General features: G+C 39.4%; 1 protein-coding gene across 6 annotated transcripts in view; it reads left to right on the top strand.

Moving 5' to 3' along the window:
* Positions 1-12271, top strand: part of LOC124643855 (mitogen-activated protein kinase-binding protein 1) — a 61703-nt gene that overhangs the window by 25484 nt on the left and 23948 nt on the right. For 5 of the 6 annotated variants that reach the window (XM_047182974.1, XM_047182970.1, XM_047182973.1 and 2 more), the window contains exons 4-20: positions 682-750; positions 1134-1238; positions 1640-1750; positions 2185-2367; positions 2762-2922; positions 3484-3619; positions 4159-4323; positions 4836-4951; positions 5357-5561; positions 5877-6011; positions 6615-6725; positions 7439-7528; positions 8016-8146; positions 8935-9063; positions 9544-9672; positions 10124-10251; positions 10718-10818. In XM_047182974.1, coding sequence (XP_047038930.1) covers positions 682-750; positions 1134-1238; positions 1640-1750; positions 2185-2367; positions 2762-2922; positions 3484-3619; positions 4159-4323; positions 4836-4951; positions 5357-5561; positions 5877-6011; positions 6615-6725; positions 7439-7528; positions 8016-8146; positions 8935-9063; positions 9544-9672; positions 10124-10251; positions 10718-10818 — 2205 coding nt within the window. Of the gene's footprint in view, positions 1-24; positions 139-681; positions 751-1133; positions 1239-1639; positions 1751-2184; positions 2368-2761; positions 2923-3483; positions 3620-4158; positions 4324-4835; positions 4952-5356; positions 5562-5876; positions 6012-6614; positions 6726-7438; positions 7529-8015; positions 8147-8934; positions 9064-9543; positions 9673-10123; positions 10252-10717; positions 10819-12271 lie in introns of all 6 variants that reach the window. The other variant, XM_047182972.1, reaches the window with a different exon arrangement.

The raw sequence follows: 12271 nt of genomic DNA on the forward strand, positions 1-12271 counted from the left end.
GTAAGCAAGAACAGACAGACACATGTGCTCAACGCGTGTCGGAAGAGTGTCACCTGTGTGGCGTTCTCCCCCGACGGGAGGTACCTGGCTACGGGGGAGTGTGGACACGCCCCTGCTGTCAGGGTGTGGGACTTACAGGTGAGGAACACATATAAATGTTTAGCTTTATAGTAGTACGGTAGTATTGTAAGCAAGAACAGACAGACACATGTGCTCAACGCGTGTCGGAAGAGTGTCACCTGTGTGGCGTTCTCCCCTGACGGGAGGTACCTGGCTACGGGGGACTGTGGACACGCCCCTGCCGTCAGAGTGTGGGACTTACTGGTGATTAGCACTAGTTAGAAGTCGTAAGTCCCCCTAGGGGGAGGTAACTTCGATATTTCTCTGACTTTAGCAACAAAAGGATATCAATCTTGTGTCGCTCAAGTTTTTAGTATTAAAAGGGTATAAAACCACACGCACAAAATAGCGGTATAATTTGTAGTAAAAAACTACCTTACAATACAAGTAACTTAAATGTATGCTAACTACTAACGCCACCTAGCGTTAAGTAGATACAACAAAAGTGGCGCCATCTATCGGTGAATAGTCGAAACTTACACCGACAACTCATTTACTACACTTTTCCCTTCTTTTTAGCATTGGAATATAATTAACTAATGGTTTATTTATATATTTCAGGATCCCACAGCGTCGGGTGCGGTACAAATAGGGGAATTCATTGGACATACGCATGGAGTTAGTTGTGTGGTAAGTCAAACTTATATTATTTTCCTGACTATTATGTTGTGGTCGGCTTCCAGTCTAACCTGATGCAGTTGCGTACTATCTACCTGACCTCGTTATCCCAGTTACATTGGCAACCCGATACCTTATGATAAGACCGGGTCTCCAAGTTAGAAACTGGCTCCTGACTATCCGCAACGACTGCCAAAGATGTTGATGACTCACAAAATTACCATGCTTTCCGAAATACGGAGGAACTCGTCTTGACAAGGTGGTCACTTCACGGATTGACCGAGATAAGTGTTGCTTAACCTTCTGATCTATCGATCCGTGTGACTTTGATTTGCCGGTGGAATGTGACATACAACTTGAATATGCTAATGATAATTCTTTGTGTTATTTTTCAGGCGTTCTCCACATCATCGAAATACCTCGTGTCGATAGGATCCCAACATGACATGATAGTAAATGTTTGGGATTGGCGCGCTAACCTGAAGCTAGCTAGTAATAAGGTAAGAGGAATTAATTCTATACCTACTATTCAAGCAAATAAAATTACAAACAAACAAAGTCTTTAGTTTTAGAATTTAAGAATGGATTTGACTACATACCTTCTACAACATTCTACTACTGACATCCCGACTTAAGTATGTATTTCCCGCATCGGGATAAAAATTGCATGTATTTGTTATTGAGATCAGCTACGTTAGCTACATGTCAAACATCAGCAAACGTAGGTTTGATACATGAGAATCTGGGATAAATTATCTTATTAAGAAACTGTTCATGTCATGTATAACAATTTTTGAAGAAATTTCCATCGAAAGGGTTTACGCTGGCCACTCCATTAATGTTTACTATTGAATAAACAAACACGCTTTTCAATCAGTTACTAACTTTGTTATGATTTCAGGTGTCATCTCGCGTGAAAGCAGTGAGTTTCTCGGAGAACGGCAACTACTTCGTGACGGTCGGCTTCAGGCACGTCAAGTTCTGGTATCTCGAGTACTCCAGAAGTGCTAAGGTGAGAAACACTATTTATTTATTTTTAACACCACTTATCTATGTGTACTAAATATAGTGCACCAAACTTAATGTCGTTCTGCAACTTAATTTCGTACACAAGTACCAATACCTATAGATAAATAAAAATTGTTTCTGTGCTACTATCTACTAATTTTCTTTGTTACTTAATTTTGTAAGGTTTATAGTATTGAGTATAGTAGTTGTCCTATTTCTTTACAGAAGTTTTGCCAGTTTATATGTGCATTTATACAGTTTTTAGTCCCACGTGGCCGCCACGCGTATCAAATACAAAATCAGTGAAAACTAGAGTGTTCATTGTTATTATGTATGCAGCGACTCTTAGATTAGCTATCAATTTGTACATACTTTGATATTCTAAAACTTACCCTTAACTTTACAGGCATATTAAAAATAATCCTCTTTTCTCCGCAGTTTAAAGAGCCAGTCCCCCTAATGGGCCGCTCAGCCATCTTAGGCGAACAGAAGGACAACGAGTTCTGCGACGTAGTGTGCGGCCGCGGCGCCTCCGCCGACTCCACGTACGCCATCACCAGGGCTGGTCTACTCTGCGAGTTCAATAGTAGACGGCTACTGGACAAATGGGTCGAACTGAGGGTAAGTGTTAAAGGAATTGAGATTTTTAGGTCATTCAGGGCTTTCAAGATTTTTACGCCGAATTGACGGTCCTGAGTTCGATTGCCGGCACGGTCAACATTTTTATGATAAGACTGCTCCAAAGCGAATACGAGCAGAGCGAAACGCGATTTTTCAATGACCATTTTAGATAGAATTTCCATATCCTTCATACGTATGAGAAACGTTCCATTAGGTAGCTACAGAATTTCTATTGGCTGTTCGAAAATCAACTCTGTTTCGCTCCAGCAACGAGGACATACCTTTTAATACCATATATATATATTACAATATATATATATATATTACAATAATATATAATATATATTCACTGCAAGACAAACAACAGTATTAACAAATAAATATGTTTTTTCAGACAACATCAGCGAACTGCATGGCGATAGGCGCGAACTACATCTTCGTGGGCTGCGCCGAGGGCATCGTGCGCTGCTTCGCGCCGGACTCGCTGCGGTATATCACTACGCTGCCTAGGACACATTATCTAGGCGTCGATGTGGCTCAGGGGACTAATATTAGGTGAGTTAATATTTACTTTTACGATAAGAATACTGGCTATGTGCATATACTTCTTTATGTAGTGCAACTATATAATTCTTCAAGAAATCCCTTATATACTACCCTATGAAGACTTAAGTACCCCCAATATGTACTTATTTTTATAAACAAAGACCAATATTTGATAGATGTCTCAAGGAACTTGAACTCGTCATTCGTTTAGTAGTAACTGATCGTTTTGGTCTCGCCTACTGTACGTTACTGGATCTACAAGAACGCGCCTGACATATTAGCCTAGTGGCATTTACTCTCCCTATGCATACATGCCCTTATTACATCTCATGTAAGTTTTCCGCATATCGGATAGATGTGCCCACAACCTTTTTCATGTGCTGAAACTACCCATGTGACATAGAGACGGAGTTACTTTCACAATTAATGAGGATGGTATCAAAAAAATATAACATTTTTACCTTTTATTATCTTCAACATTTTCTTGTTATATTCTCCTGTTTTGTTTACGTGTAACCTTATGTATAATCATGCAATATTTTTTACTAAAACCTCATCACTTTATTCCAGCCACATGTTCACGCAGCCACAAAACGCGCGGTACCCGGATGCCGTAGCTCTGACCTACGACGAGCGAAACCACAAGCTGACATGTGTATATAATGATCATAGCTTGTACGTGTGGGATGTTAGAGATATTAAGAGGGTGAGTTTTGTAATTAAAACTTAATAAAATACCTTAAGATTGACGCTCCGGGCTAAACAGTCAGCCGGCAAAAAAAAAATGTAAAGAAAACCTTGATGAAAGTTTTCAGTTGGTATGATACCGGCTAAATACCTGATCTTTGTAATGTGCGTACTACAATTCATCTTCATACTGATTTTTGAGCTCAAAAAACTATAGGCTGACTCTAATAATGATGACGACCTAGCTGATTGTCGGTCACGGCGTTTGTTCTCATATAAGTAGAGCTACACAGAATCTATCGTATTTATATGATAGGTATATGTATTCCAAAAAGTTTTAGTGCTGACCTAAGGAGGTTCAAGAACGATTGTGGCTTCTTTTTTTGGATCAGCATTTTTGCTATGTAATAATCTATTTAAGCCAAACTTACTTTACTAAATAAATTGTACTTCTCCGTTTCTGCTCTTGATGATGAAGTTGCATAATATTTTGTTTATTTAACTTCACCAATTATTTTGTTTCAATAGGTATGTAAAACAATATTGTTTTCTCCTCAGGTCGGCAAGTCCCATTCAGCACTTTACCACTCAGCCTGCATATGGGGGGTAGACATGAACAGCAACGAACGCCCCCTCCCCCCCGGTACCTTCCTCACCTGCTCCAGCGATGACACGGTCCGGCTGTGGCAGCTGACCCCAGCACCCACCAACATATACAGCAACGTGAGTTCAAGTTAAGCAGGGATGGGTGGCAGTTACTGGCAACTTACACTTGACACTGTAGCTTTAAAGTCGTCTTAAAAAGTAGCTGAAAAGGAGCGAACCCCATCTTAGAATGTAGTATTTTATCTGGAAAATTATACCACCTATTAAAAAAAATATGATTATAGTCTGACCTGTTCTAGAAAAACGGTACAAATGGTATAAAAAGCAAAAATGTTGACTTATATTTATTCACATGTTTTTTTGTGGTAATTTTTCATCCCCCTTTTTTCCCCACACGGTCCCAACTATGTAGAATTCAATCAGACTAACACTCTTCAAATCATCCTCTGAGCCTTTTTCCCAACTATGTTGGGGTCGGCTTGCAGTCTAACCGAATGTAGCTGAGTACCAGTGCTTTACAAGGAGCGACTGCCTATCTGCCCCCCTCAACCCAGTTACCCGGGCAACCCAATACGCCTTGGTACTAACACTCTTCAAAAACACTCATTTATTTTGTGTTTTATTTGCAGGAGCTGAACAAAATATTCTACATAGACCCCGAGCTGAAATTCCTGAAGGATGTCGACCTCACGGCCACTAATGATAAGGATAAGTCCAAGTCCTACGACGATAAGACTGGAGTCAGGTATGTTATGTTTTATGTTAATTTGAATTGGATGTTTTACGTGGTTTCTCTCGTGTTTCGAGGGCACTACTTCTTTTGCATTAAATTTTAAGTCTACGCATTGGCAAGCAGCTATTTCAAAGTGCTTTCCACCAGTGGATTTTTCGCGTCAACGCCAAACAATTTACTACTGGTGTGGTATAAGCGATAATGCCTGGTATGAGATTTTGAACTGACATTCTATAAACGAGGTTATCAATTCCGATGTTTGTATGTTTCTACATACCTAAAAGAACCAGCGTATACATACGACTAAATTCGCAAGTGTAAAAGGGCTCGTAAGGTCGGGCCACCATTTGGCTTCCTAACTTTTGATCAAATATTGTATTGTTTGAAGAATTGATATCCTATACCTTCCCTCCACAGATGCGTCCGAGTATCTCCGGACGGGCAACACGTGGCGGCCGGAGACCGCGCCGGCAACGTGTGGGTTCACGCAGCCACCGGCGCTCTACTACATACACTAGAAGCTCATGACGCTGAAGTGTTGTGCTTGGAGTACGCTGCAAGACCTAGGCTGCTGGCTTCTGCCAGTCGGGATAGGCTGATACACGTTTTTCAAGTGGATAGGGTGAGTTCAAGGTCAACTGCCAAGGTCAAGGTCAAATATGACGGTCATAAAGGCGAGCCAAGATTGAATAATGTACCTATAGTAAGACCGCCCCGGTAACGTGTGGGTTCACGCCGCAACCGGCGCTTTCTTAGACATGATGCTGAAGTGCTGTGTTTAGAGTATGCGGCAAGACAAGATCGGTTGATACACGAGTTCCAAGTTTATAGTTATAAAAAACTTCATATCTTAAATACACAATCATTGTGTCCTAGTCAAGTTCACAGTTAAGCATTCCAAGGTCAAGGTCATAATCATTCTTCTCCTTAATTCCAGGGTTACCAAATAATGCAGACACTAGACGAGCACTCGTCTTCCATCACGGCGGTGCGGTTCCTGAGCTCCGGCGCTGGACTGCAGATGGTGTCTTGTGGGGCGGACAAAACTATATTGTTTAGGCAGTTGAGACATGTGAGTTTTTTTAAGTATTTAAATCTATATCTACAGAAATAAATAAAAAATGTTTTGAATAAGATTGGGGCACTTTCTATGCTTGTATGGTCACAGCATATACACAATAAATAAAAAATGATTTCAATGAATTTTTGGCACACACATTTTATCTGTATTGTGTCTGTAAATGATATAGTTTTTATGCCTGTAAATGGTTTTTCTCTATAAATGTATACACAGTAACAACATAAAAAATCGGGTTATGTGCCTAATCTTAAAAACGGCTGGACCGATATCAGAAAGATAACTAGCTGATTCCACAAGAAGTATAATTATCGGCGCGGATATTGAGCTCTCGGCGGAAGAGTGGGGATCGCTTTGCGCACTGTACACATAAGCCAATAAACCAATAAATCACTTCTGCGCAGGTGAAGGTTAGGGCTCAATATCCGTGCCGATGATTATAACCACTGAGAACGGAACCATTCTTCATGCCATTAATACTAGCCTAGTGCTAGAAGAATTTCCCTTGCAACACTATTTAAAGAGAATGTGCTAGTCTTAAATGTTAAAAACTTTGCCTATGTTATATTATATATTATTTTTGTCTCACCTTTTCAGTCACAAGATGGCGGCTATCAGTTCCAGCGAGGTCAGAACGTTTCGGGTCGTACTACACTTTACGATATGGAAGTAGATGCGGGCGGCAGACATATACTTACTGCTTGTCAAGTAAGTATTACTTTGACGATATCTATTGTAATCTATACTAATATTATAAAGCTGAAGAGTTTGTTTGTTTGATTGTTTATTTGTTTGATTGTTTATTTGTTTGTTTGTTTATTTGTTTGTTTGTTTGAACGCGCTAATCTCAGGGACTACTGGTCCGATTTGAACAAATCTTTCGATGTTAGATAGCCCATTTATCGAGGAAGGCTATAGGCTACTTTTTATCCGGGTTCGTGCAGAGGTTCCCACGGGATGCGGGTGAAACTGCTGGCAGAAGCTAGTATAATAAACAGGTCATTTTTTGTCTTTTGGTTGGTCTCCGAAACTGCTGAAAAATCTTTCACTAGTGGATAGCATAGCTTGGGTACACAGTCCCCGAGTGACATAGAGGCTATATTTTTTCCGAGTGTGGAAAAAAATCCATGGTACTTGGGTGAAACCTTGAGAAGCAGCTAGTAACAGTTATTTGTAATATTTATTTTCATTGTTAATTTTGGTTATAGGTACGCTTCCTAAAAAGATTTTTAAAAAGATTATTGTTAGACCGAAATTGTTTTGGGTTTTCTCATCGCGCTATGAGAGTGAAGGAATAGTGAGTGCACCAAGCAAATGTGCCTGCACTATAATATGTCCTGCGCAGCAGGCTGATCAACAGCCGCCGTGGCTGACAATCGGCCTGGGCTCCAATTAATTAATATTTTTCATATACTTTTCAGGACCGCAATGTTCGAGTATATAGTGCCGCTCACGGTCGGCATACGAAGACGTTTAGGGGCACTACGGCTGAAGATGGAACGCTAATAAAGGTATGTATTTAGATTCAATCATCTGTCTAGCCCCCACTCCTTCTCGAGCACCGTTGATAATCCCAATTGCTTTGGGTTTATCGTTTTTTGAGATAATCGAACTGTATGTAAGAATTAAAACGAGATTTTTATAAATTATGTGTATTGATTATTTTATATCGATTCAACTCATTTTGGAATCTTACCTCTAAATTGTTTCTACTTCACTTATAACTAACGACATCAAATAAAGTGACCCGAAGTTCAGATTCTATATTTTTTAATGTTTTGCTAAACCAAAAAGTAAAAGCGAGCATTAAGGATTTTTGGAGGTTTTCTCATCTTGTCTTTGACGTTCAAAAAGTGCTGTTTTTCAGCATATTTTGAAATAATTACTACTTTGATATGGTTTGATTTCAAAAACACATCCCCAATATTTTATTTACAACACAAATACCATACTAATTAATTAAAACCACTAAATTAACCCTATTTACTTACGTTCTAGGTGGCGCTAGACAACAGCGGCATCTACCTAGCTACATCCAGCACGGACAAGATACTCAGCGTGTACGACTACTACTCCGGCGAGTGTATGGCCACCATGTACGGACACTCCGAAATCGTTACTGGACTTAAGTATGTATCCTACTTCTATTATAAATGTGAAAGTTTGTGAGAATGTATGGATGTATGTTTGTTATTCAATCACGCAAAACGGCTGGACCGATTTGATTGAAATTTGGTATGTAGATAGGTGATACCCTGGATTAACACATAGGCTACTTTTTATCAACACACCATGCGGGCGAAGCCGCTAGCGGAAGCTAGTTTTTCCATATTATTATAAATGCAAATTGTGTATTTGATATCGTGTATGTCGAAATTTTAAGCCAAAGGTGATGAACTGATTTAAATGACATTTGGTTCACGGATAGAGATTAACAGTGGTTTCACACTAGCGATTTTTCAGTGTGTTGTTTCGTAAAACCGAGCGGAAAATGTACAAGTGTATAAGCGCTGTGAGAAAGGATATAGGCTACTTTTTATCCTGGTACGAGAAATAGTTTCTTACGGACCGCATTTGGAACTGCAGGGAACAGCTGGTTTATGTTTTCGCTCTTATTAACCGTGATAGTCAGACAGGATTTAAATAGATGATGATGTTTTTCTGTTATCTCTTTATAGATACTATTATTATAATATTATAAACATTTAAGGAAACTTCCATACATCAAACGCGATGTTTTGCCGATCATTTTAGGTCGATTAATAACGGCATGGAACGGAACCTTCCGCGTGTTAATCCGACCGATTCCTCTTCTAGACCTTACTATATACTATATAGTAGTATATAGTAGTGAATTTGTTAATTTCTAACCTATATAGTATATAGGTTCAAAATTAACAAATTCCTAAATTTCCAGGTTCACCCCTGACTGCCAGCATTTGATATCAGCTTCAGGAGATGGATGTATCTTCGTGTGGCGCGTACCACATGATATGGTCGTCACCATGAGAGCCAGGCTCGCTCAGCAGGCCATACGACAGGGCAAGTGAGTATCTGCCTAGCCGATTCCTTAGAGGACCGGGTTCTATAGAAGTATCTGAGTACCAATGGGCCACTTCATCATCTGCCAAGCATTTTCCCAAATATGTTGGGGTCGGCGTCCAGTCTAACTAAATGCAGCTGAGTACCAGTGTGTCACATAGAGCGACTTTCTATCTAACCTCCTCAACCCAGTTACCTGGGTAAACTCTTAGTAACATTGGTTGTTTCTTTGTTTTCTGAGTATCCGTAACAACTCCCAAAGATGTTCAAATGACAGCCGGAACTAGAAATAGTGCCTTTCGAAATACGGAGGAACTTGTCATGATTCCGACAGTGAATGAGTAGTGAGGACTTCTGTGTCCGAGCAAATGCTCCTGAACTATAATACGGCGCAGCTGGCTGATCATCAGCCGCCCTGGCTGATAATCAGCCGGGACGCCATTATTATCATATTATCACTACAAATCAACATTATTTATTTCAGGAAAGTCACAGCCCCCAGTAACGGCATGTCAGGTTTGGACAGCGAGAGTGACTCCCACTTCGGGTCGCCGCCGCGGGAGTTGCCTTACGAAGAGAATAAGTTCACTACTCCCGTTGTACCTGATTATACGTGGGTTTTTTTTATTTTCAATTATTTTGAAAATATAATATGCTAATTTAGCGATAGTAACTCCGCCTTGAGATAACTGTTTTCAATACCTGGATAAAAGCCTTAACTTTGTCTAGGTATGCAGAGTGTCACGAGACGCGCTTCGCTGAACCCGCGTGCAAAAGCTATTTTTATATAATTGACCTAGGGTAATTAGAACTAGGGGATATAAAAAGCACAAAGGTACCTTACATAGTCAGACAGAGATAGGTCTCTCTAATCTCTGTGCCATATTTCATCATCAAAACAAATAATAAAATCTAGTAAACTAGGACAGAAAAATAAGATACTTAATAATTCAAATGTGGCATGTTTTTTGGAGCTTGTCGATGTTATATCACGCCATAGTTATGAATAAGCTAAGTAAATGATATCCTTTTTCTGTACTAATCTTTATTCCTCGTATCTCCAGTCTCCGCATCGGGCGTCTGCCGACGTGGGCTAAGAAAAGCCTCGGCGACGAAGCGGTGGCCGGCGAATCGCCCGCACCTGACCCGCCCGCTAGAGGGAAGTGGGCCACTAGGATTAATCCTAATACAGGTAACAATAAACTACTTGAAACTCACTAAATAGTTCACCTTAAATTAAACACAGATATGAAAAATTAAGACGAGGAAGAAGACTCGGTATCTAACTCCTACTCCATTTGTGAAGGTACTTAACTAAAGCTAAAAAAATCTTGTTATAAATTTTTATTTTAAATCAAAATGCAGCTATCAAAGTCAATACAAAAATAACAGAAACACAACTTTATACAGTAGTTTATTTGTTTAATATGTTTTTGTGAAAAAAGTCCTATCAAGAGGGTTTACCTTTAGTTAAGTGCTTGCTCAAATGGAAAATGGCTTGTTTATTAACCTAGCCCAACTTTTTTTTAATTTACTAAAGCCTAAAACTATGTGTAGGCCAGTACTATACTAAAGTACCTAACAATGAGATCTAAGCTTGAAGATTGTGAAACTTTGCAATTGGAATTTTATAATAATGATGATTATATATTTTTCAGAAAAACGCGGTGACTCCGACGGTTCCAAAGACAGTTCACTGGACAGCGGCACCGACACTCGATACATAGAGAAGAGAAAAGACGCCACTAGTGTCAAACAGGTTAGTAACGTGTTTGTTTGTGTGTCTGTGTGTTTGTGTGTAGGGGGGTGACTGTGGGGGGTATTTTTGTATTTTACATGAGTAATATATTAGGTTTTAATGTATTGATATAGTCGTTTTATATGAAAAATATTGAGGTTTGGTAGATATTGATATAAATGTGTATTTTTATGTTTTTTGTGGAGGTAGTGATAGTAATTAGGATAATAAAAGAGGGGTCGTTTAATTAAAATCACATTTTAGCAGGTAATGAAAGCTTTCACAAGTGGTAAAAGAATTAATAGAAGTATACCAGAATTTAACTGTATATTAGATACAAGCTGAAAAGGAAGCTTTTTTAAAGAAACTGTATACAGGTAGGATCTAGTAACCCCACAGTCACAAGTTTTATGTCTGATGATGGATATTCTATGGCTATAAGAAATAATGAGATATATAAAATGCTCAATAATTTATATAAGACGGTTTATCTTGAGACAATAATTGATGTCTAGAGACCAAGGGGATGTTGCCCGGGTACCAGGGTTGAGGAGGTCAGATAGGCAGTCGCTCCATGTAGCACACAGGTACTCAGCTGCATCCGGTTAGTCTGGAAGTCGGTTCGTCTATTGATACCTGGGTTTAACCAAAACCTAGTCTAAAGGCCATAGCTAGGCAAACATAATGTTATTCAAATATGGTCTCTAAGCATTACTCTTTAGGCCTCGGCCTCGAATTTTGCGGGAAGCGGGGCGGCAGCGGCGGCGGCGCGGGCGGTCACCGCTTGACTGGAGTGCACCGCTCGTTGCCCGCGCCCGCGCCGCTGTATTCGAGGGCCGGTCCATTTGATTATACGCGTAAGATCCTGCCGCTCCCGCGCCGCCGCCGCTGCCGCCCCGCTGCCCGCAAAATTCGAGGCAGAGGCCTTTGATACATTTTACATCGGCAACATAAGTTATACCCATGGAATAGTCATCGTTAAGTAAATAACATTGTAATGTGCAATCACTCATACGGTGATGGTGTGGTGTTGGTAGTTTGAAAACGTTTACTATGTGTACAGTCGGCGGCAAAAATTATTGGTTATTTATTAAAGAATTGAGCCAAATTATTTTTGGAAAGGAATAATTTGGTGCAATTGACTGCTTCAAGAACTACATAATTAAGTAATAATTTAGATATTATATTTTGTTTCTTATTAAAAAAGGTTTAAAAAAATTTACGACTTTTGAACTCGATAACAATAATTTAGTAACTTTTGCTGTTGAATGTTTTTTTTATTATTATTTTACTTGTGAATTATGATGGAGTTTGTGAGGTTAGATTCTTCAGCTTATAGACTCTAAAACTAGTAGTTTTCAGTATTCGGTATCAGTAAATAATTTTTTTACGAATTTTGACAGCAATGTTTCTTATATTAGTACAAACGCCATCATATTTTCATACATATTGTTCCCTTATATTTTAACTTGTT

This window comes from Helicoverpa zea, chromosome 28 (genome assembly GCF_022581195.2).
Source record: "Helicoverpa zea isolate HzStark_Cry1AcR chromosome 28, ilHelZeax1.1, whole genome shotgun sequence".
NCBI lineage: Eukaryota > Metazoa > Arthropoda > Insecta > Lepidoptera > Noctuidae > Helicoverpa > Helicoverpa zea.